We start from the raw sequence: 20402 nt of genomic DNA, 5'->3' as shown, positions 1-20402 counted from the left end.
ATGATGGTAGTAGAGAAGGTAAATGAATCTAAATTAAACTTGATTTCCTCATATTTTTAAAACATTTTATTTATTTATTTACTTGTTTATTTATTTGTTTATTTATTTACTTATAGAGAGAGAGGAAGGGAGGGAGAAAAAGAGGAAAACATCAATGTGAGAGAGAAGTATTGATCCGTTGCTCCCAACTGGGGACCTGGCCTGAAATCCAGGCATGTGCCCTGACCAAGAATCAAACCAGCAACCTTTTGGTTCATAGGCTGGCACTCAGCCCACTGAGACACACCACCGAGGGTGATTGCTTCATATTTTGAAAGGACACTTTTCTATAAAGTTTTTTTTTTAATTAACTTTATTGGGATGGCATTGGATAGTAAGTTTACATAGGTTCAAGTGTACAATTCTATGATAACATCATCTGTATATTGCATGTGTGCCCACCATTCAAATTCAAATCTTCTTTTCTCACCATATTTTTTTAAAAAAATTTTTATTGTTCCAGTACATTTGTCTCTGTTTACCCACTACCACTCTCAACTGCCCCACCCATCCACATCTCCCCCACCAATCCTTCCCCACCTCAGCTTCAATCATGTGTCCTTCACACCTGTTCCTTAATCTGACCCTTTCCCAACCCCTCCCTGCTACCTCCCTCCAGTCCCTGTTGGTTTCTTCTTTCTTTCAGTGTTGCTAGTCATATTTTCTTGCTTGCTTTGCTGGCTAGGTTCCACTTATAGGTGAGATCATATGGTATTTATCTTTCACTGCCTGTCTTATTTCATTTATCATAATGCTCTCCAGTTCCATCCATACCATCGCCAAGGGTAGTAGCTCTAGCTTTATTTCTGCTCCATAGCATTCCATTGTGTAAATGTACCATAGTTTTTTGATCCACTCATTTACTGATGGGCACTTAGATTGCTTCCAGCACTTTGCTATTGTAAATTGTGCTGCTCTTAACATTGGGGTGCATAGGTTCTTTTGAATTGGTGTTTTGGGAATCTTACGATATAATCCCAGCAGTGGAATTGCTGGGTCAAAAGGCAGTTCCATTTTTAGTTTTTGAGGAAATTTTAAACTGTTTTCCACAGTGGCTGCATCAGTCTGCATTCCCACCAACAGTGTACTAGTGTTCCCTTTTCTCCACAGCCTCGCCAGCACCCGTTGTTTGTTGATTTTTTTTATGATGGCCATTCTGACCGGTGTGAAGTGGTATCTCATTGTTGTTTTAATTTGCATTTCTCTGATGGCTAGTGATGCTGAGCATCCTTTCATATGTCTCTGTGCCCTGTGTATGTCCTCCATGGAGAGTGTCTGTTCAGGTCCTTTGCCCATTTTTTAATTGGATTGTTTGTCTTCTTGGAGTGGAGTCATGTGAGTTCTTTATATATTTTGGAGATCAAACCCCTGTCTGAGGTATGATTGGCAAATATATTTTCCCATACAGATGGCTCCCTTTTCATTTGACCTATGATTTCTTTGGCCGTGCAGAAGCTTCTTATTTTGATGAGGTCCCACTTGTTTATTCTTTCCTTTATGTCCCTTGCTCTAGGGGACATATCGGTGAAAATATTGCTGTGTGGGATATCTACGAGTTTCCTGCCTATGTTCTCCTCTAGGACTTTCATGGTGTCGCAACTTACATTTAAGTCTTTTATCCATCTTGAGGGTTTTTTGTGTGTATGGAGTCAGTTATTGGTCAAATTTCAATTTTTTAAATGTAGCTGTCCAACTCTCCCAACACCATTTGTTGAAGAGACTATTTTTACTCCATTTTATGCTCCTGTGCCCTTTGTTGAATATTAATTGACCATAGACACGTGAGTTTATTTCTGGGCTCTCTATTCTGTTCCATTGATCTATGTCTGTTCTAATGCCAGTACCAGACTATTTTGATTACAGTGGCCTTGTAATATAGTTTGATGTTAGGTATTGTTTTTTTTTTTAATTTATTTTATTTTTTCAAATACATTTGTCTCTGCCTACCCCCCACCACTTTCCCTTGCCCCCTCCCTCCTTCCCTCCCTCAGCTCTTCCCCTTTGGTTTTGTCCATGAGTCCTTGCTATATGTTCCTTGACTTTCCCCTTCCCTTCCTTTTCCCCACCCCCCTTCCTCCTTCCCTCTTGTCTCCATTGATTTCTTTTCCTTTCAGTGTTGTTGGTCTTATTTTCCTTGCATCTTTGTATTGTGATCCCTACTACTTTGTTTTTCATTCTCAAAATTCCTGTGGCTATTCAGGGTCATTTATGGTTCCATATAAATTTTTGAAGTGTTTTTTCTATGTCTGAGAAATATGTCATTGGCATTTTAATAAGGATTGCATTGAATGTATAAATTGCTTTGGGTAGTATGGACATTTTGATGATGTTAATTCTTCCAATCCATCAACATGATATATGTTTCCATTTATTTGTGTCTTCCTTAATTTCTTTCTTCAGTGTTGTATTAATTTGCTGCATACAGGTCTTTTACCTCCTTGGTTAAGTTTATTCCTAGGTACTTTATTTTTCTTGTTTCTATAGCAAAAGGGATTTTTTTTCCCGATTTCTGCTTCTGATAATTTCATTTTCAGTATACAAAAATGCGTTTGATTTCTGAATATTGACTTTGTATCCTGCTGTTTTGCCAAATTCACTTATTAGATTGAGTAGTTTTTTGGTGGAGTCTATGGGATTTTTATTTATACTACCATGTCATCTGCAAACAATGATAGCTTTACTTCTCCCTTTCCAATTTGGATGCCTTTTATTTCTTTTTCTTGTCTGATCGCTGTGGCTAGAAATTCCAATACTATGTTTTGTTTTGTTTTGTTTTTTTAAGGATATCACATTACATTTATCTTCATATAAAAATTGAGTAATATCATAGGCGATTTTGAAAACTTTAATTTTACTTGGTGATTTTTCTTTTTCCTGGGTAGGTATGGATTTTTTTAATTTTAATTTTTTTTATTTTTTTTACAATTCTAGTCTTTTAAAATTTTTTTTGAGTTTTAAATCATGTTTATTCTATTACAGTTGTCTCAATTTTTACCTCTTTATCCCCCTCTACCTAGCCCACTCCCAGCCCCTGCTCCCACAATCAATTCCCACTCTGTTGTCCATATCCATGCATCATTCATACATGTTCTTTGTCTAGTCCCTTCCTCTTCTTTCCACCATTGTCCTCTTTCCCCAGCCCCTTGGCCACTTTCAGTCTGCTCCATGTTTCCATGTCTGTGGTTTATTTTGTTCATTAGTTTATTTTGTTGAATAGAGTCCACTTATAGGTGAGATCATATGGTATTTGTCTTTCATCAACTGGCTTATTTCACTTAGCTTAATGTTCTCCACTTCCATTCATGTTGTCGCAAAAGGTAGGAGTTCCATCTCTCTCTTCCTTCCTTTCTTTCTTAAATGCAAATTGATTTTATTTCCTTTTTAAATGTCAAAGTTAATTATAAAATATTTTAAAAAATTAAAACCATTATAAAGTTTTAGGAAGTAAACCAACATGACACCAGCACAGAAATAATCAAGTAGGTCAATGAAATATAATGAGCATTCTAGAAACAAACATATATATCTGTCTAACAATATAGTATATGATTAAGTAGATATTTCATATCAATGGGGAAAATTAGGCTTATTTAACAAATAAGGTGCATAGGCCACTATTACTTAAAATAAAACAAATATAGAGCCCTATTTCACATATTATACAAGAAGTATTCAGGTGACTTAAAAATCAATATGTAGAATTTAAGGAGATTTAGAATAAAATAGAACTAATATTTTTCGTGACCTGAAGTAAAATGTTCAACCCTAGAAGCTATAAAGTAAATATTGGCAATATGACTATATTAAACACTTAAGACTATATAGTAATATACATATAAAAAAGTTAAAGGACAAGGAATTGAATAGAAAAGTATTTGCAATTCATCAAAAATGTGGTTAATAGGTTTTTGGGTTTTTTTTTTAAGGGAAAAACGTTCTACAAACCTTTAATGAATAAATGGATAAAGAATACCTAACAGTCATTTAAAGCTTTTTTTAAAATAATAGAAATAAGTTCTCTTGTTATTTTCATAGTTTGTGTATTTTAAGAGGAACACAAGACAATAAATTGCCAGATGTATTAACAAAAAATAATAGAAATAGGCAAGAAGTATGCAAAAACAGATTAGTTTCAACAAATAATAAAGGAATAATTAAAATAACATCATTGTCACAATCAGATTAATGAGTATTAAAAATAGTAGTAATATCAACTATTGGCGACTGTGAAAGGAACTGAGTATTCATAGAAACTTTTTGTTCATCTTAAAGCAGTCTCTTTAGCATATTTTGCAGTGCTGGTTTGGTGGAGGTATAGTCTTTTAGCCTTCTTTTGTCTGGGAAATTCCTTATTTCCCCTTCCATTTTGATTAGAGCCTTGCTGGGTAGAGCAGTCTTAGTTGCAGACCTTTACTTTTCATGACTTGGAATATTTCTTGACATTCCCTTCTGGCTTGTAGTATTTCTGTTGAGAAGTAAGCTGCTAGCTGTATTGGGGCTCCCTTATATGATACTACCTCTTTCTCTCTTGCTTGCTTTAGGATTCTCTGTTTGTCTTTGATATTTGCCATTTTAATTATGTTGTGTCTTGGAGTGGGCCTCGCTGGGTTCATCTTGAATGGGACCCTCTGTGCTTCCTGGACTTGCATGACCTTTTCTCTCCTCCAATTATGGATGCTTTCCATCATTACTTTTTTAAACAGGTTCTCTATGCCTTGCTCCTCTTCTTCTCCTTATGCTCTCCCTATTATACAGATATTAATACGTTTTGGGTGGTCCTGCATTTCCTTTACTGTCTCTTCATTCTTTGTGAGTCTTTTTTCATTTTCTTGCTCTTTCTGGGAGGTTTTTTCCTACCTTGTCCTCCAACTCACTGATTCGATCCTCTGCTTCATCTAGCCTGCTTTGGATTCCTTCTACTGTGTTCTTTAATTCAGAAATTGTATTCTTCATTTCCTCTTATCTTATTGATAGTTTCTATGTCCTGTTTCATGCTGATACAGTTTGCAGTAAGTTCCTTGTAGTTTCCCTGTAGTTTTTTGTAATTTTCTCTGAGCTCCTTGAGCTTATTGAGCTTCTTTAGAATTGTTGTTTATAACTTAATATCTGATAGTTTACTTGCCTCTATTTCATTTAGTTCTCTTTGTGGGAATTCCCCCTTTCCTTTCAAGTGGGGCATATTTCTTTGTCTTCCCATTATTTGTGAGACTCTTCTCTTTTGCTTCTGTTTCTTAAGTTGATCTGTCTTGATTTCCTGACTTTTTTTATACTCTGCGCTCAACAGGCGGCTTAGACAGCACAGGGCGTAGTGGAATCCCGCCTGGGGGCGGGGCTATTGGGTCCTTTGACACTGGTGCAGTTCATGGGGTGTGGTCTCTGCCTTAGCAAGATGGTTGTTGCTGAATGGGGGATGAATCAGCACCAAGATCTTGCCAGCTACTCTCTCAGTTCTCTCCACAAAGCCTCCTTCCCCAGTCTCTCCTCAGAGTCTCTAGCCCACTCTGCCCCCACCTTTCCTGGAGATCACAGTAAGTGGTTGCATATAAAAATTTATCCGTTGGCCCTTTAAGCAGTTCTTTTTGTTTACAGGCCACCTGTCTCTGGCAGAGAGCAAGCTTTCCACCTTTCACAGCTGGCTGTTTTCTGTGTACTTTTTGGGCTCTGGTGTTGTGGGCTAGAGATCCCCGCTTTTGGTTTAGACCCTACTCTTCTCAAAGGGATCCAACTGGCCATTTCAATATCCTTCTGGTGCTGCCACCCCTGGGCACCCCATCTGCCTTCTCAGGTTTGGACCACACTCATCACCAGATAGACTGCGCCAAAGCCGATTCTTCTGTCTCTGAGGTTACAAGGCTCCTCTCTCGCTATTGTGCAGTTTTTTGTTCCAGGTGATTTCTCCACAATTTAGTTGTAATTCCAGGTTGGTCCTGGGAGGAGGTCAGTGTGACTTCCACTTACTCCTCCACGATCTTGAAACCTATGTGCAATACGATGTTGAATAGAAGTGGTTAAAGTGGACATCCTTGTCTTATTCCCGATTTAGTGTGAAAGCTTTCAGTTTTTGCCTATTGAGTATGATGTTGGTGTAGGTTTTTCATATATGACCTTTATTATGTTGAGGCATACCCCCTTTATTAACACTCTTCTGGGTGTTTTTATCATCAGTGGGTGCTATACCTTATCAAATGCTTTTTCCGGCTCTATTGATATGATCATGTGATTCTTTTCTTTCCTTTTGTTTATGTGATGTATTACATTTATTAATTTGCGAATGTTGAAACATCCTTGCATCGCTGGGATGAGTGACACTTGATCATGGTGGATGATCTTTTTAATGTATTGCTGCATGAGGTTTACCAATATTTTGGTAAGGATTTTAGCGTCTATGTTAATCAGTGATATTGGCCTGTAGTTTTCTATCTTTGTTGGGTCTTATATGGTTTTGGGTTTAGGATGATGCTGGCCTCATAAAAAGAGTTTGGGAGTCTTCCCCCTTCTTGAATTTTTTGGAATAGTCTGAAAAGGACAGAAGTTAGCTCTTCCTTAAATATTTTGTAAAATTCTCCTGTGAAACCATCTGGTCCAGGGCTTTGTGTGCCAGGTATTTTTTGTTTACTGTTTCAATTTCACCTGCTGATATCACTCCCTTCAGGCTTTCTGCTTCTTTTTTATTCAGTGTTGGAAAGTTATATTTTTCTGTAACTTTGTCCATTTCATCATGGTTTTCCAGTTTCTTGGCATACAATTGTTCATAGTAATTTCTTATAATCCTCTGTATTTCTGTGGTATCAGTTGTTATTTCTCCTCTTTCATTTCTGATATTATTTATTTGGATCCTGTCCGTCTTTTTCTTGATGAGTCTGCTTAAAGGCTTGTCAATTTTATCTGTCTTTTTGAAGAACCCACTCCTGGATTTTTTCGATCCTTTGAACTGTTCTTTTAGTCTCTATGTCATTTAATTCTGCTCTGATCTTGATTATTTCCATTCTTCTACTCACTCTGGACTTTGTTTGTTGTTGTTTCTCCACTTCTTGAACATGGAGGGTTAGGTCATTTATTTGAAGTGTTTCTATCTTCTTTAGGTAGGCCTGTATTGCTCCGAACTTCCCTCTTAGGACTGCCTTCACTGTGTCCCATAGGTTTTGGACTGTTGTGTGTTCCTTTTCATCTTTTTCCAGAAACTTTTTGATTTCCTCTTTGATCTCATTATCAATCCATTCATTGTTGAATAGCGTGCTATTTAGTCTCAATGAGTTTGAAATTTTTTGAGTTTTTTCCTAGAGGTTGGTTTTTAGTTTCACTCTTGTGGTCTGAGAAAATGCTTATTATGATTTTGATTTTCCTCAATTTATTGGGGCTTGTTTTGTGTCCTATCATGTGGTCTGTCTGAAAATTTTCTGTGTGCATTTGAAAAGAATGTGTATTTTTCTTTGGGATGAAAGTTTCTATATATGTCCAATAAGCCCATTTGATCTAATGCGTCATTCAGTTCCACAAAATCTGTGTTGATGTTTTGTTTGGAAGATCTATCCATTGTTGACAGTAGGGTGTTAAAATCCCCTACTATCAGTGTGTATGTCTATGTCGTTCTTGACTTCCTCCAAGATTTTTCTTAGATATTTGTGTGCTCCTATGTTGGGTGCATATATGTTTACAATGTATATGTCTTCTTGATGGATTCTTCCTTTGAGTATTACAGTTTCCTCTGGATCTCTTTTTATGGCCTTTCTTTTGAAATCTATTTTGTCTGATATAAGTATTTGCTACCCCTGCTTTTCTTCCCTGTCCATTTGCTTAGAGTATTTTTTTTCTATCCCTTTACCTTCAGTCTGTGGAGGTCCTTTGTTCTGAGGGGGGTCTCTTGTAGGCAGCATATGTGTGGGTCATGTTATCTTATCCATTTAGCTATCCTATGTCTTTTGATTGTGGCATTTAATCTATTTACATTTAAAGTTATTATTGACAGGTACTTACTCATTTTTTCATTTTTTTATATGTTTTTCTCTCTTTCTCACTCTTTTCCTTCATTTTCCTAAAGCAGTCCCTTCAGCATATCTTGCAGTGCTGGTTTGGTGGAGGTGAATTCTTTTAGCCTTCATTTGTCTGGGAAACTCCTTACTTCACTTTCCATTTTAATTGAGAGCCTTTCTGGGTCTAGCAGTCTTTGCTGCAGGCCCTTGCTTTTTATGACTTGGAATATTTCTTACCATTCCTTCCTGGCATGTAGGGTTTCTGTTGAGAAGTCAGCTGCTAGCTATATTGGGCCTCCCTTGTATGTTACTATCTGTTTCTCCCTTTCTGCCTTTAGGATTCTCTCTTTGTCTTTGATATTTGACATTTTCATGATGATGTGTTATAGTGTAGGACTCATTTGGTCCCACTTGAATAGGATTCTCTGTGCTTCGTGGACTTGTGTGACTTTTTCTCTCCTCCAATTAGGAAAGTTTTCCATCATTACTTTTTCAAATATGTTCTCTATCCATTGTTTGTCTTCTGCTAGTATCCCTATTAGATGGATTATTATTTTTCAGGTTGTCCTGCATTTCCCTCAATGCCTCTTCATTCTTTTTGAGTCTTTTTTCATTTTCTTGTTCTTTCTGGGAACTTTTTTCTACTTTGTCCTCCAGCTCACTGATTCGATCCTCTGCTTCATGTAGCCTGCTTTTCATTTCTTCTACTCTGTTCTTCAATTCAGATATTGTATTCTTCATTTCCTCTTGCCTTTTATTGAGAATTTCTGTCTTTTTTCATGCTGATATAGTTTACAATAAGTTCCTCACAGTTTCCCTGTAGTTTTTGGTAATTCTTTCTGAGCTCACTGAGCTCATTGAGCTTCCTTAGAACTGTTGTTTTGAACTCAGTATCTGATAGTTTACTTGCCTCTATTTCATTTCATTCTTTTTGTGAGGATTCCTCCTTTTCTGTCAATTGAGGGTGTTTCTTTTTCTTCCTATTATTTTCTTCCTCTTCTTTTTTTCTTCTGCTTCTTCATTTGATCTGTCTTGAGTTCTTGATTTTGTCGTGTGAACTTCTATTGTTGGCTACTGCATTTTTTCTTCTTTCTTTCTTCAGGATCTGCCTCTGACGATGTCAGCTGTTGACCCTGTTTGACCTTAGGCAGTCTTTAAGAGACTTCCAGAAATCTGCTGCCTGTGTCTGTCTCCTCCAGTGTTTAAACTTGTCATTCTGCCCTCAGCTGTCAGGGCCAGGCAAGGTCCGTCCTGTGGGCAGGGCTATTGAGTCCTTTCAGGCTGTTGCCACCTAGGGGAGTAGTCTGCCTGAGAAAGATGGCAGCTGCCATATAGGGGAAGAGTCAGCACCAGGGTCCGATGGCTACTCCCTCAGTTCTCTTCCCAACACCTCCATATCCAGACTTTCCTCAAGCATCTGTAGACCACTCAGTGTCCTCTTTAGCCAGGGATCTACTATCTGTAACTGCTGTGTGTACTCAGCAGTGGGGCTTGCCCAAGATTGGGCCTGGGCTGAGGCTCCTGTGGATGGACTAATGTGTCCTTTCACGCTGCTACTGCTCAGGGGAGTGGTCTGCCTGAGCAAGACGGCTGCTGCCATATGGGGAAGAAGTTAGCACTGGGATCTGCCAGGCTATTCCCTCAGTTCCCTAAAACCTCTGTATTCAGACTTTCCTCAAGGAACTCAAGACCACTTCACGTCCCCTTTAGCCAGGGATCAACTATCTCTGGTTGTTGCTCTGTACTCGGCACCCAGGCCTGCGCAATGCCAGGCCAGGGCAGAGCCTCCTGGCAGTGGGCAAATGTGTCCTTTCACGCTGCTGCAGCTCAGGGGAGTGGTCTGCCAAAGCAAGATGGCAGCTGCAGAATGGGAGGTGAGTCAACACTGGGACCCCACAAGCCTCTTTCTCAGTCCCCTCCCCAAAGTCTCCTTCTCCAGTTTCTCCTCAGGCGGCTCTAGCCCCTTCTGCTCCCGCCTCTGTCAGAGCCCAAGGTAAGTGGCTGCCACTACAAATTTTTTGTGCTGGCCCTTCAAATGGCTCCTTGTGTCTCCAGCCACCTATATCTGGCAGAGAGTACTCTGCCGCTATTCACAGCTGGCTGTTGTCTGAGTGCTTTTTGGGCTCTGGTGCTATAGCTGGAGATTCCTGCTTATGGTTTAGACCCCTCTCTTCTCAGTGGGGTCCAACTGGCCATTTCAATATCCCTCCGGGCCTGTTGCGCATGGGCGCCTAGCCCACCTTCTTGAGCCTGTACCACATTCCTTACCCATTAAGTTGTTCTGAAGGCGATTCCTCTCTCTGCCTGAGGTTTTAGGGCTCCTCTCTCGCTATTGTTCAGTTGTTTTCTAGGTGATTTCCAGGTGATTTTTTTTTTTTTTTTTTTACGGAAAGCATACTTTATTGTGGTACAAATCCAGTTGAGAAGGGGACAGAACGCCAGCAGCTGAGACAAGGTGTCCCCCTGCTACCCCTCTGCTTGGCTGGAGGGACGGGCTGAGGTTTATTGTGGTCAACAGAGAGGATGGACAGACACAGCCACACAGAGATGGGAGGCACAATCTGGTCCAGTTTTGCTACAGGGAATGCTCTCGGCTTCAGGTGGAAACAAGCGCTCCACCCTCGACACAGACACAGCAAGCTCAGCGGGCAGCCTCCCGCTGCTGGGAGCTGCTGGGAGCCACCGGGAGCCAGGCCCTGGCGCATGGTGCTGCGCAGTACGCTGGCCTTCCGACTCCACGTCTCAGAAACCACATTAAGAACGAGAATTGTGTATTTTCTTCCCATAAATGAAAGAGCAACAGTGATCCAGCATTTTGACTCTAGAGCCCGGTAGAAGATGGTGTCAGACCAACGTGAAGTCCTCTGTGGAACCAGCTTCCGAAGCCATCCACAGCTTGGCGCTCTGCTGCCCACGCCGGTCCCCTCCACAAAGCGCCACCCAAACTCAGGGCGGAACCATGGTGGTGCCGGGGCCCCTGGGGCCAGAGGGACCAGGGCAGGCTGGCCCTCGCTAAATGGCAAGGCATCAGCAGCAAAAGGCCGTGGCTTCCCGCCCTGGACTCCTTGGTTTGCTGGTGAAGGCTCTGGCTGAGCTGGGGTGGGGACAGGTGACAAGGCTGGGTCTGGCAAGCAGGTTCCCCGATGTGCTCTGGGGACACCTGTCACACAGGGCCCTTGGGGAGGAGCGTGGGAGCCTGACCCTCGCTCTGGGGGAGCTGTGGTGCCCGAGCAGACTCGTGGACAAGAGCCGGCCTGGCCCCGTGCACGTCGGGGCTCCCAGAGGACACCCTGCCGCGCTCCCCAGAACCACTCTGGCGTTAGCACCCTGGGAGACATGGCGGTCCAGAAACCAAGCGCGCGGCGGTCAAGCCCCGGCTGAGCCTCGAGGACCCGCTGCCACACGGGCGGGGCAGAGGGAAGTGCGGCGGCCCTGCTCCTGGCCATGCCCCGGTGTGAAGCCGGGACATGGCCCGCCTGTGCCCAAGGGAGGAGGGGGGCTTTGCAGAAGCGGCTCAGGGGTCTGAGGCTGTAATCCGCCGCAAGAAAAAGCAGGAGGGCCAGCGAGCACCTACACCAGGCAGGTGACATGGCAGTCACTGGGCTCATCCAGGTACAAGGTGCTGAAGACGTCATTGAAGAAGGTCGTGTGGTACCGGCAGGCTCGCTCACAGTCCGGGTTGAAGTTCACCTCCAGGATCTGTGGCTGCATCACTCGCTTCCCATCTGGACGGCTGTCCCACTTCAGCATGAGGTCGATGGCGTACATGGCCCGGGACGAGGGGTAGTCGCAGAGGCCCAGGGGCGGTGGCTTCGCACATGCCGCGTGGAGCAGCTCCGTGAGGGCCTGGAAGATCTCGGCCTGGACACTCTTCCAGGGAAATTCTGGGTACTGCTTCTCAAACTCGGGGATGAACTCATCATAGTGCACCTGCTTCAGCACCACTTCTGGGTCGTAGTTCATGACCGTGAAATGTTTCTCGTAGTCGTCCAGGTCGTTGAGAGCGAAGGGTCGGTTGGAGAAGCGCAGCCAGAACACGTCATACACGAACAACCTCAGGGGCTTCACCGACCGCAGCAGCACAATGTAGCAGATGTCGAACTTGACCCTCCCCACGTCTTCTCGAAGGAACAAGACAGGATTTTCAATGTACTTGGACACAACCTTGGGGCTGCTCTCGCGGTGCCGGATGACGCTGTGGAGGCTCCTGGTGATGTGGGTGTCCAGGCTGCGCACCAGGTTCCAGGGCTTGCAGATCCAGTGGTTGTCCTCGCCCTGTCTCTCCTGCTGCTGGAAGTAGCTGACAAACTGGGGCAGCTCGGTGTGCAGGTTGAAGGTGCGGGGCAGCCAGGCTGGGCCCTCGGGGCCCCCCGCCCGGCGCGCGATGGAGGCCAGGCAGTCCTTCACCGTCAGCAGGTTCTCGCAGGGGAACTGGTTCAGCAGCACATGCGGCCTCTCCTGGCTGAGCCTCCTATAGTTCTTGAAGTGGGAGAAGTTGTAGAGGATGTCGGCGTCCGCCTCGCTTGCTGGGTGAAGGTGAAGCGGGGGTGGGTGAGGTGGCTGAGCACCTGCTGCACGTCCGTGTAGACCTTGAAGATGTGGTCACAGGGATATGCCACTGGATCGACGGCCACTGGCAGCTTCTCCTTGTTTTCCTCCAAAATGGCCTGGTAGTGCGACTCGGGCGGCTCGGGCGTGCGGGAGCTGAGGCCCAGCATGTCGGCGGGGGCCCATGGCAGGAGCCTGCACCTCCGGATCAGAGGGTCTGCCTCTCCATAGGCGAAGTCCCGGGTCACCTCCTCGCCTGTGACCAGGTCCCTCAGCGGCCACAGCAGCGTGTAGGCGACCCGCTGGGGCATGTAGAAGAAGGGAGCGGTGGCGAAGCTGGGCACGTCCAAGTGCTGGATGCGCGAGCCGAACTCGTCCATGATGTACCACACCGGCACCTTCTCCTCGGCCGTCCCATGGGACAGCTGGTAGGTCTGGTTGAACTTCCACATCTCCTCCAGCACCTGGTCCACAGCCTCAGCGCTGGGCAGCTCCCTGTGGAACTCGACGCCCATCAGGTTGGCCATGCGGTGCAGCAGGCCAGGCACCTGGTACAGCTGCTGGCGGGCTTGCGCCACGCGGCAGGTCCAGGCGTGGTCGATGAGGAAGATGCTGTTGGGGTCGGCCGCCTGGAGCCCATTCTCGTTGGTCACGATGACCTTGTAGCAGCGCTCGCTGCCTGGGTTTTCCAGGTTGTAATTCCAGGTTGGTCCTGGGAGGAGGTCAGTGTGGCTTCCACTCACTGCTCCACCTTCTTGAATCCTCCTCCGTAAAGTTTAAATACTGTAAACTTATGTTTACATAGTATGCTCAATTTCTAAAAATATGTACATGGACTATCTCAATTATGAGTCTTAAATTTTTTGGTAAGATTAATAGTGTAAACTATAGAATTATAATGACTCACTCTATGTGTTAAACTGTTGTGATAAAAGTCAGTAGTTTTTTGAGTGCCTATAAAGTTTGTAAGCTTGAAACAGCAGAGTCTCTAACCTAAAGTGATTTATAATATAGTATGGTAGGAAGAAACCCAATTAGGTGTTAAAGAATAACCTACTTTTAAATTAGACTTAGTGATATATAAATATCTATAACATATGAATAAAATAATTAAATATATTTAAAATATCTAAATGTGATGCTTGTACTATTCTAACAGCTTAGAATTATCAATATATAATATTAAATTGCATATGGTTATAGTAATCACAAAGGTGCTTAGAGGGAAAGGGTAAGAATAATAGCTGTCGAACTTTTCTTTTTCCATTCTCAAATGTGCTTTCATTAATACGGAAAGTTGAAACAACAACTGCAAATACAGAAATAATTTTATGTTGATTTATCATTATTCTAAAGATTTTATTTCCACATGTGCAAAATATTTTGTTACAATCATTTGTCTTTCTTAAAAATATAAGAATAGTTCTAGAAAGAAATACTGTTTATATGCACAAATACTGATGAACTTTAAAGAACCTGTTTAGTCATAGCACTGAGCTAAGTGAAGGAGACAAATTATTTTTTTGGAAGAACTTTAAACTTTAATTTTTAATTACAGTATATATTCAATATTATTTTATATTAGTTTAAGGTGTACAGTATAGTGATTAGACAGTCATATACTTTATAAAGTGACCCCCCCTGATATTTCCAGTATCCATCTGGCACTATATATAGTTATTGCAATATTATTGACTATATTTCCTATGCTGTACTTTACATCCAGTGACTATTTTGTAACTACCAATTTTTACTTTTTTTGTTTATTTTATTGATTATGTTGTTACAGTTGTCCCAATTTTTTCCCTTTGCCCCCCTCCCCCCAGTACCGCCCTTCCCTCTAGCAGTACCCCCACCCCCCAACTCTTAGTTCATGACTATGGGTTGTGCAAGTAAGTTCTTTGGCTTCTCCCTTTCCTATACTATCCTTAATATCCCCCTATCTATTTTGTTTCTACCAATTATGCTTTTCTCTACACCATTTTCCCCTTTCTTCTCCTTCCCCCTCCCAAATGATAATCCTCCAAATGATCCCCATACCTATTATTTTTGTTCCTGATCTGCTTAATTGAAGGGTACAAATTAAAGGCATGTTCCCTGCTCACAAAAGAGCTTAAAATGTATTTAGAGAGACCAAAGACCCATTATAAATCTTCACTAATTTAAAGTAAATTCTAAACTCTGGTGTTGGCTTAGAATTTTAGCAAACATGGCTATTTCATGTAGGAGTGAGTCCTTCACCTGAGACTTGAGAGATAAGTTGGTGAATATTTTATTTTTGCAAAATGTTAAGTAGGACCTCATTTGTTTATCATTCTTTAGAAATAATTTTTCTGTTATTAGGTTTTTGCAGATATGTTGAAAAGAGATACTTTTAGCAGCTTGAATCACAAATAATGAAAAAGTTTTTGAGTTATATAAACAAATAAGTGCTTCTTATATACTAAATTCTGATGGGATTTTGTTGTCATAGCTACCACCCAAGCTAATTACATCAGCTCTTTATTTCTAATGGAATTCTAACAGCTGTGTTGTAACTTCTGTAGTGTTAAGTAAACTTGAGATATAGGAATATAATCCTCCTATTAATTAGATTAAGTCCCCGTCTAGTGAAAAATGCCTACTTACCAACTTTATATATTTTAAAAAAATATTCAATGTACCAAATAAAACATTTGTTTTTTACATTTTTAACAAATTCTATGAACTTTAAATTAACAACAAAGAATGTAAATGAGGATTTCCATCTAATTTTATTGGCAACTGGTTTTTACTAATAGAAAAGTTTGATTTTTGCTTATTGGATTTCTATCTAAACAAGTTATCACATTCTTTTATTTCTAAACATGTTTGAGATGTATCTTGTTTCTTTTTAAACTTAATTTACTTTGGGTTTTTTTTTTGTACCTCTTCAGTTATCTCTCATTCTTTTTGGTGTAATTATAAATGGTGTAATCTTAATTCCTCTTCCCTATAGTTTGTTGTTAGAATATAAAACTGCAACAGATTTTTTTATATTGATTTTGTATCCTGCAACTTTACTGAATGTATTATTTCTAACAGTTTTCTTTTTTTGATGGAGTCTTTAGGGTTGTCTGTATACAAAATCATGTCATTTGCAAATAGTGACATTTTTACTTCTTCCTTTCCCATTTGGATCCCTTTTATTCCTTTTTCCTGTCTAAATGCTCTCATTAGGACAGACCTACCCTTTTAAATAGTTGCATATGTGTATGACGGCAGGAAAAAACAAAAGTACGTCTCTGAGTTTTGTCCTTTTGTGATTTTGAAATACTTCAGCGAATCACAAATTAACATTTTCAAGAAAATTTTCCTGATACAATTGAAACGGTGTGTATTTTTGTGATTTCAGTCTTAAAGGAGTAAAGACTTTTTGTTGCTTTTGTTATTTTTTGGTTTTTCTTTTGTATTGAATTTATTGGGATGACATTGGTTAATAAAATTATATAGGATTCAGGTGTACAATTCTATAATATGCCATCTGTATCTTTTATTGTGTGTTCACCATCCCAAGTCAAGTCTCTTTCCGTCGTTGTTTGTCCCCTCATACTTTATTCTATCTCCCCCAACCTCCCTTTCCCTCTGGTAATCACCATAATGTTGTCTGTGTCTATGAATTTTTTGTTTGTTTGTTTTTTCTCAATCCCTTTACTTTTTCACTCAGCCTCCCAACCTCCTCCCCTTTGACAGCTGTCAGTCTGTTCTCTATCTATGAGTCTCATTTCTATTTTTTTGTTAGTTTATTTTATTCATTCATTATATTCCACATATGAGTGAAATCATATGGTACTTGTCTTTCTCTGACTGGCTTGTTTCACTTAGCATGATACTCTTCAAGTCCATTCATGCTGTTGCAAAGGGTAAGATTTATTTTGTTTCTTAGCTTCCTGTATTTATATGTATTATTTCAATTCCTGATTTACTGAATTATCTTGAATCTATAAAACAAAGCTAATTAGTAATGGGCATAATGAACATATATGTTTTCTTCCTGATTTTAATGGGCATGACTATAGTTTATTGCTTTTTTGGTATTATGTGTTGTTAATTTTGTTCGTGTTAATATCTGTCACTCTTAAGTAGATTTTTAAAAATTTTTAAATATTTTATTGTTATTCTTTTATTTTCATTTATTTTCTTTATTTTTTCAAATACATTTGTCTCTGATATGATCTCACCTATAAGCATAACCTAACCAACAATACAAAGATACAAGGAAAATAAGACCAGCAACACTGAAAGGAAAAGAAACAAACACAAACAAGAGGGATGGAAGTGGGGGGACAGGGGAAAAGGAAGGGAATGGGAGGGTCGGGGAACATGTAGCAAGGTCTCATGGATAAATACTTTATTGTTATTCTATTACAGTTGTCCCAATTTTTCCCTTTTTTGCCCTCCTCCACCCAGCACACCACTCGCTCTCGCTCCCACAATCATTCCACACTCTGTTGTTCATGTCCGTGGGCCGTTCATACATGTTTCTTGAGTAGTCCAATCCACTTCTTTATATCCTCATGCCCCTCACCCCTCCCCTCTGGTTGCTTTTAGTCTGTTCCATGTTACCATGCCTCTGATTCTGTTTTGCTCCTTAGTTTATTTTGTTCATTATGTGCCTCATATAGGTGAGATCATATCATATTTGTCTTCCACTGGCTAGCTTATTCCACTTAGCATAATGCTATCCAGTTCCATCCATGCTGTTGCGAAGGGTAGGAGTTCCTTCTTTCTGCTGTGTAGTATTCCATTATATAAGTGTACCACAGTTTTTTGACCCACTCATTTACTGATGGGCAATTAGGCTATTTCTGCCACTTGACTGTTTTAAATAGCACTGCTATGAATATAGGAGTAAAGTTCTTTTGAACTTGTGTTTCAGCATTCTTAGGGTATAATCCCAGCAGTGGAATTGCTGGGTCAAAATAAAGTTCCATTTTTAGTTTTTAGAGAAAATTACAGGGAACACATTCTTAAGTAACACAACTAATAAGGATTATAGACTCCTTAGAGACTAAAGATTACATTCATAACAGGTAGCAGCAATCTGTAAAGTACAGCTGTCTTATCCTTTCTAATCTGGGAGTCTTTTATTTATTTATTTTTCACCTAATTGCCCTGCATAAGACAAGAGCTGTGGTAAGAACTTACTTGTCTCATTCCTGATCTTAGAGAGAAAGAATTATTTTTTTGGCTAATTAGTAAGATGTTAGGTACAGATTTTTCATTTATGCCATTTATCAGATTGAGGAAATTCTATACAATTCCACTTTTGAGTGCTTTTTAATATAAATGGGTGTTGGATTTTCTGAAATTCGGCATCTACTGAAATAAGTCATGTGATTTTGCCCTTATTCTATTTATATAGTATGTTATATTAAGAAATTTCTTAAATCTTAAACCCACCTTGCATTCCTGAGATAAATACCACCAAGACATGGTGTGTATCCTTTAAATATATTATTATATTATAAATATATTATTGAGGATTTATAAATTTATATAAATTTATATATTTATATAAATAATATAAATATGTTATTGAGGATTTTTGTATCTCTATTAATAAGAATCAGTTGTCTTTAGTTTTCTATTTTTGTGGATATCTTTGTCAATTCTTAGTATCAGGGTAGTACTAATCTCCTAGAATGAGTTGGGAAGTATTCCCTCTTTTGTTTTTTTGGAGAGCAATTATATTCTGATTTTGTTATCCACATTGCTCTGCAGGAAGATTAAAGCTTTTTTTCTCATGACAATGTTATGTTTATAAGCCTAAATAAGGAAGACAGTTTAGAATCAAGTGGGAAACATGACTAGAAAATAGGTCCTGTCTTTTGTTATTTGTTTTATCAATTTAGTTGATAACTCTTAGATTTTATAGAACAGTAGTTGGTTGGTTAAGGATATCATCGTTCTTTCATATTATAATAAGCTCTGCAACTTTAAATAGATTGAAGTATATTTACACATTTTTTTATGAAACTATTTCCATGTTCCACTGTTGAGTGAAAAAAACAGATTATAGATCTGGCTATATACTATATAATATGCATATGTATATAGGCTCTTACATGCTTTAAAAGAAAATGAGGAAGTTATGCAATGAACTCCTTACAGTGTTTTCTCTGTGGAATAAGAGTTTTATTTTTTTTTAATTTTACTTTAATTTATTTTTTCAAATACATTTGTCTCTGCCTACCCTCCACCACTTTCCCTTGCCCCTCCTTTCCTCCCTCCCTCAGCTCTTCCCCTTTGGTTTTGCCTATGAGTCCTTGCTATATGTTCCTTGACTTTCCCCTTCTCTTCCTTTTCCCCGCCCCCCCTTCCCTCTTGTCTCTGTTGATTTCTTTTCCTTTCAGTGTTGCTGGTCTTATTTTCCTTGCATCTTTGTATTGTTGGTTAGGTTCCGCTTATAGGTGAGATCATATGGTATTTGTCTTTCGCCCCCTGGCTTACTGGAATAAGAGTTTTAGATGAACTACATGCTGTAGTTGATCTTTCTTTTCATCTACTTACAGTTGTTATTTACAAATGTAATTTTTAATGAAAATATTTCCATTAAAATAGTTCTTGGAGCTGAGGGAGGGAAGGTGGGAGGGGGCAAGGGGGGGGGAAGGGAGCTGTATTTGTTTAAATAAATTATATTTGAACCATTAGAGCCAATGTTGACACTAAATATCTGGCTGAACAAGATATAGAATCTATTTTTTATTTTTACCTATGTGGTTCTTTAATTTTTTGAGAAGTTATAGCACATTTTATATTGAATTAAAGTCCTTCCTAATATTACATATTCCCTTTTTACATGTTATTCTCATCTCCTTAATGATATAATGAACTGTGTATGTATGTGCGCGCGCGCGTGCGCACGCGCGCGCACACACACACACACACACACACATACATCTTCCATTGTGTTATAAAAACTTTCAAACATACAGAGAAGTTAAAGGAATTATACTGTGAATACCTATATATGTATGTGTGTGTGTATAAGTATACATACATACATACCACCTAGATTTGATAATTATCATTTTGCTATATTTATCATCTACCTATCCATCCATCTGTTCATATTACTTTTTGATGCATTTTTAAAATAAGTTGCAGATGTCAGTACACTTTACTTCTTAAAAGTTTAATATTTGTTTATAATAATTTTTTCTTATCTTTTTTGAGATACAATTTCATACAGAGAAATCACAAATTTTATTGAACATTTGATTAATTTTGACTACTGTATACACTTACATAATCCATATCTCTACCAAGATACAGAATATTACCTTCACTCAATAAAGTTTCTTCATATCCCTTCCCAGTCAGTTCTGCTCAGGTCAACCACTGATCTAATAATATTTTTCACCATTTTTAGTTTTGCTTGTTCAGAATTTAATACAAATATAATTATACTATATGCACTCTTTTGCATATTGGTTCTTTTACTTAGCATATTTTTGAGAATTGTTGCATCTGTCAGTTTTTAATTATTTAGTACTTTTTCATTGTATGCATATATCACTGTTTTGTTTTTTTAATTTCTTGTTGTTGAATATCCAGACTGTTTCTAGTTTGTTGTGTTTAAAGTTGTTAGGGTTATACGTATACAAATTGTTATGTTGGACATGGTTTTTATTTTCTTGGGTACATACACACATGAGTGGAATTTCTAGGTCATAAGCCAATTATATATTTGGTTTTACAAGAAGCTGCAAGACATTTTTCCACAGTGGTTGTGTCATTTTATACTTCTACCAACATTTGGTAATAGTTTTTTTTCTTTTTAAACAAAAAACTAAAAGATTATTTTAGTCATACTGATAGTTG

At 39.5% G+C, this 20402-nt stretch overlaps 2 protein-coding genes across 6 annotated transcripts in view; one reads left to right on the top strand and one right to left on the bottom strand.

Moving 5' to 3' along the window:
- The window catches only part of STXBP5L (syntaxin binding protein 5L), a 402439-nt gene that overhangs the window by 19467 nt on the left and 362570 nt on the right, over window positions 1–20402 (top strand). The window lies entirely within an intron of this gene.
- LOC129071618 (tubulin--tyrosine ligase-like protein 12) lies at window positions 11462–14649 on the bottom strand. The gene is given in 3 exon segments (XM_054574917.1): window positions 11462–12533; window positions 12536–13269; window positions 14598–14649. Coding segments are annotated over 3 exon segments (1740 nt in total). The 3' UTR covers window positions 11462–11579.

The sequence above is a fragment of the Pteronotus mesoamericanus genome, unplaced genomic scaffold (genome assembly GCF_021234165.1).
Source record: "Pteronotus mesoamericanus isolate MK-2021 breed Mesoamerican mustached bat unplaced genomic scaffold, CSHL_Meso_final contig_27, whole genome shotgun sequence".
In the NCBI taxonomy this organism is placed as follows: domain Eukaryota; kingdom Metazoa; phylum Chordata; class Mammalia; order Chiroptera; family Mormoopidae; genus Pteronotus; species Pteronotus mesoamericanus.
Note: the sequence above shows the minus strand (reverse complement) of the source record. Positions and strands in the feature narration are given on the sequence as shown.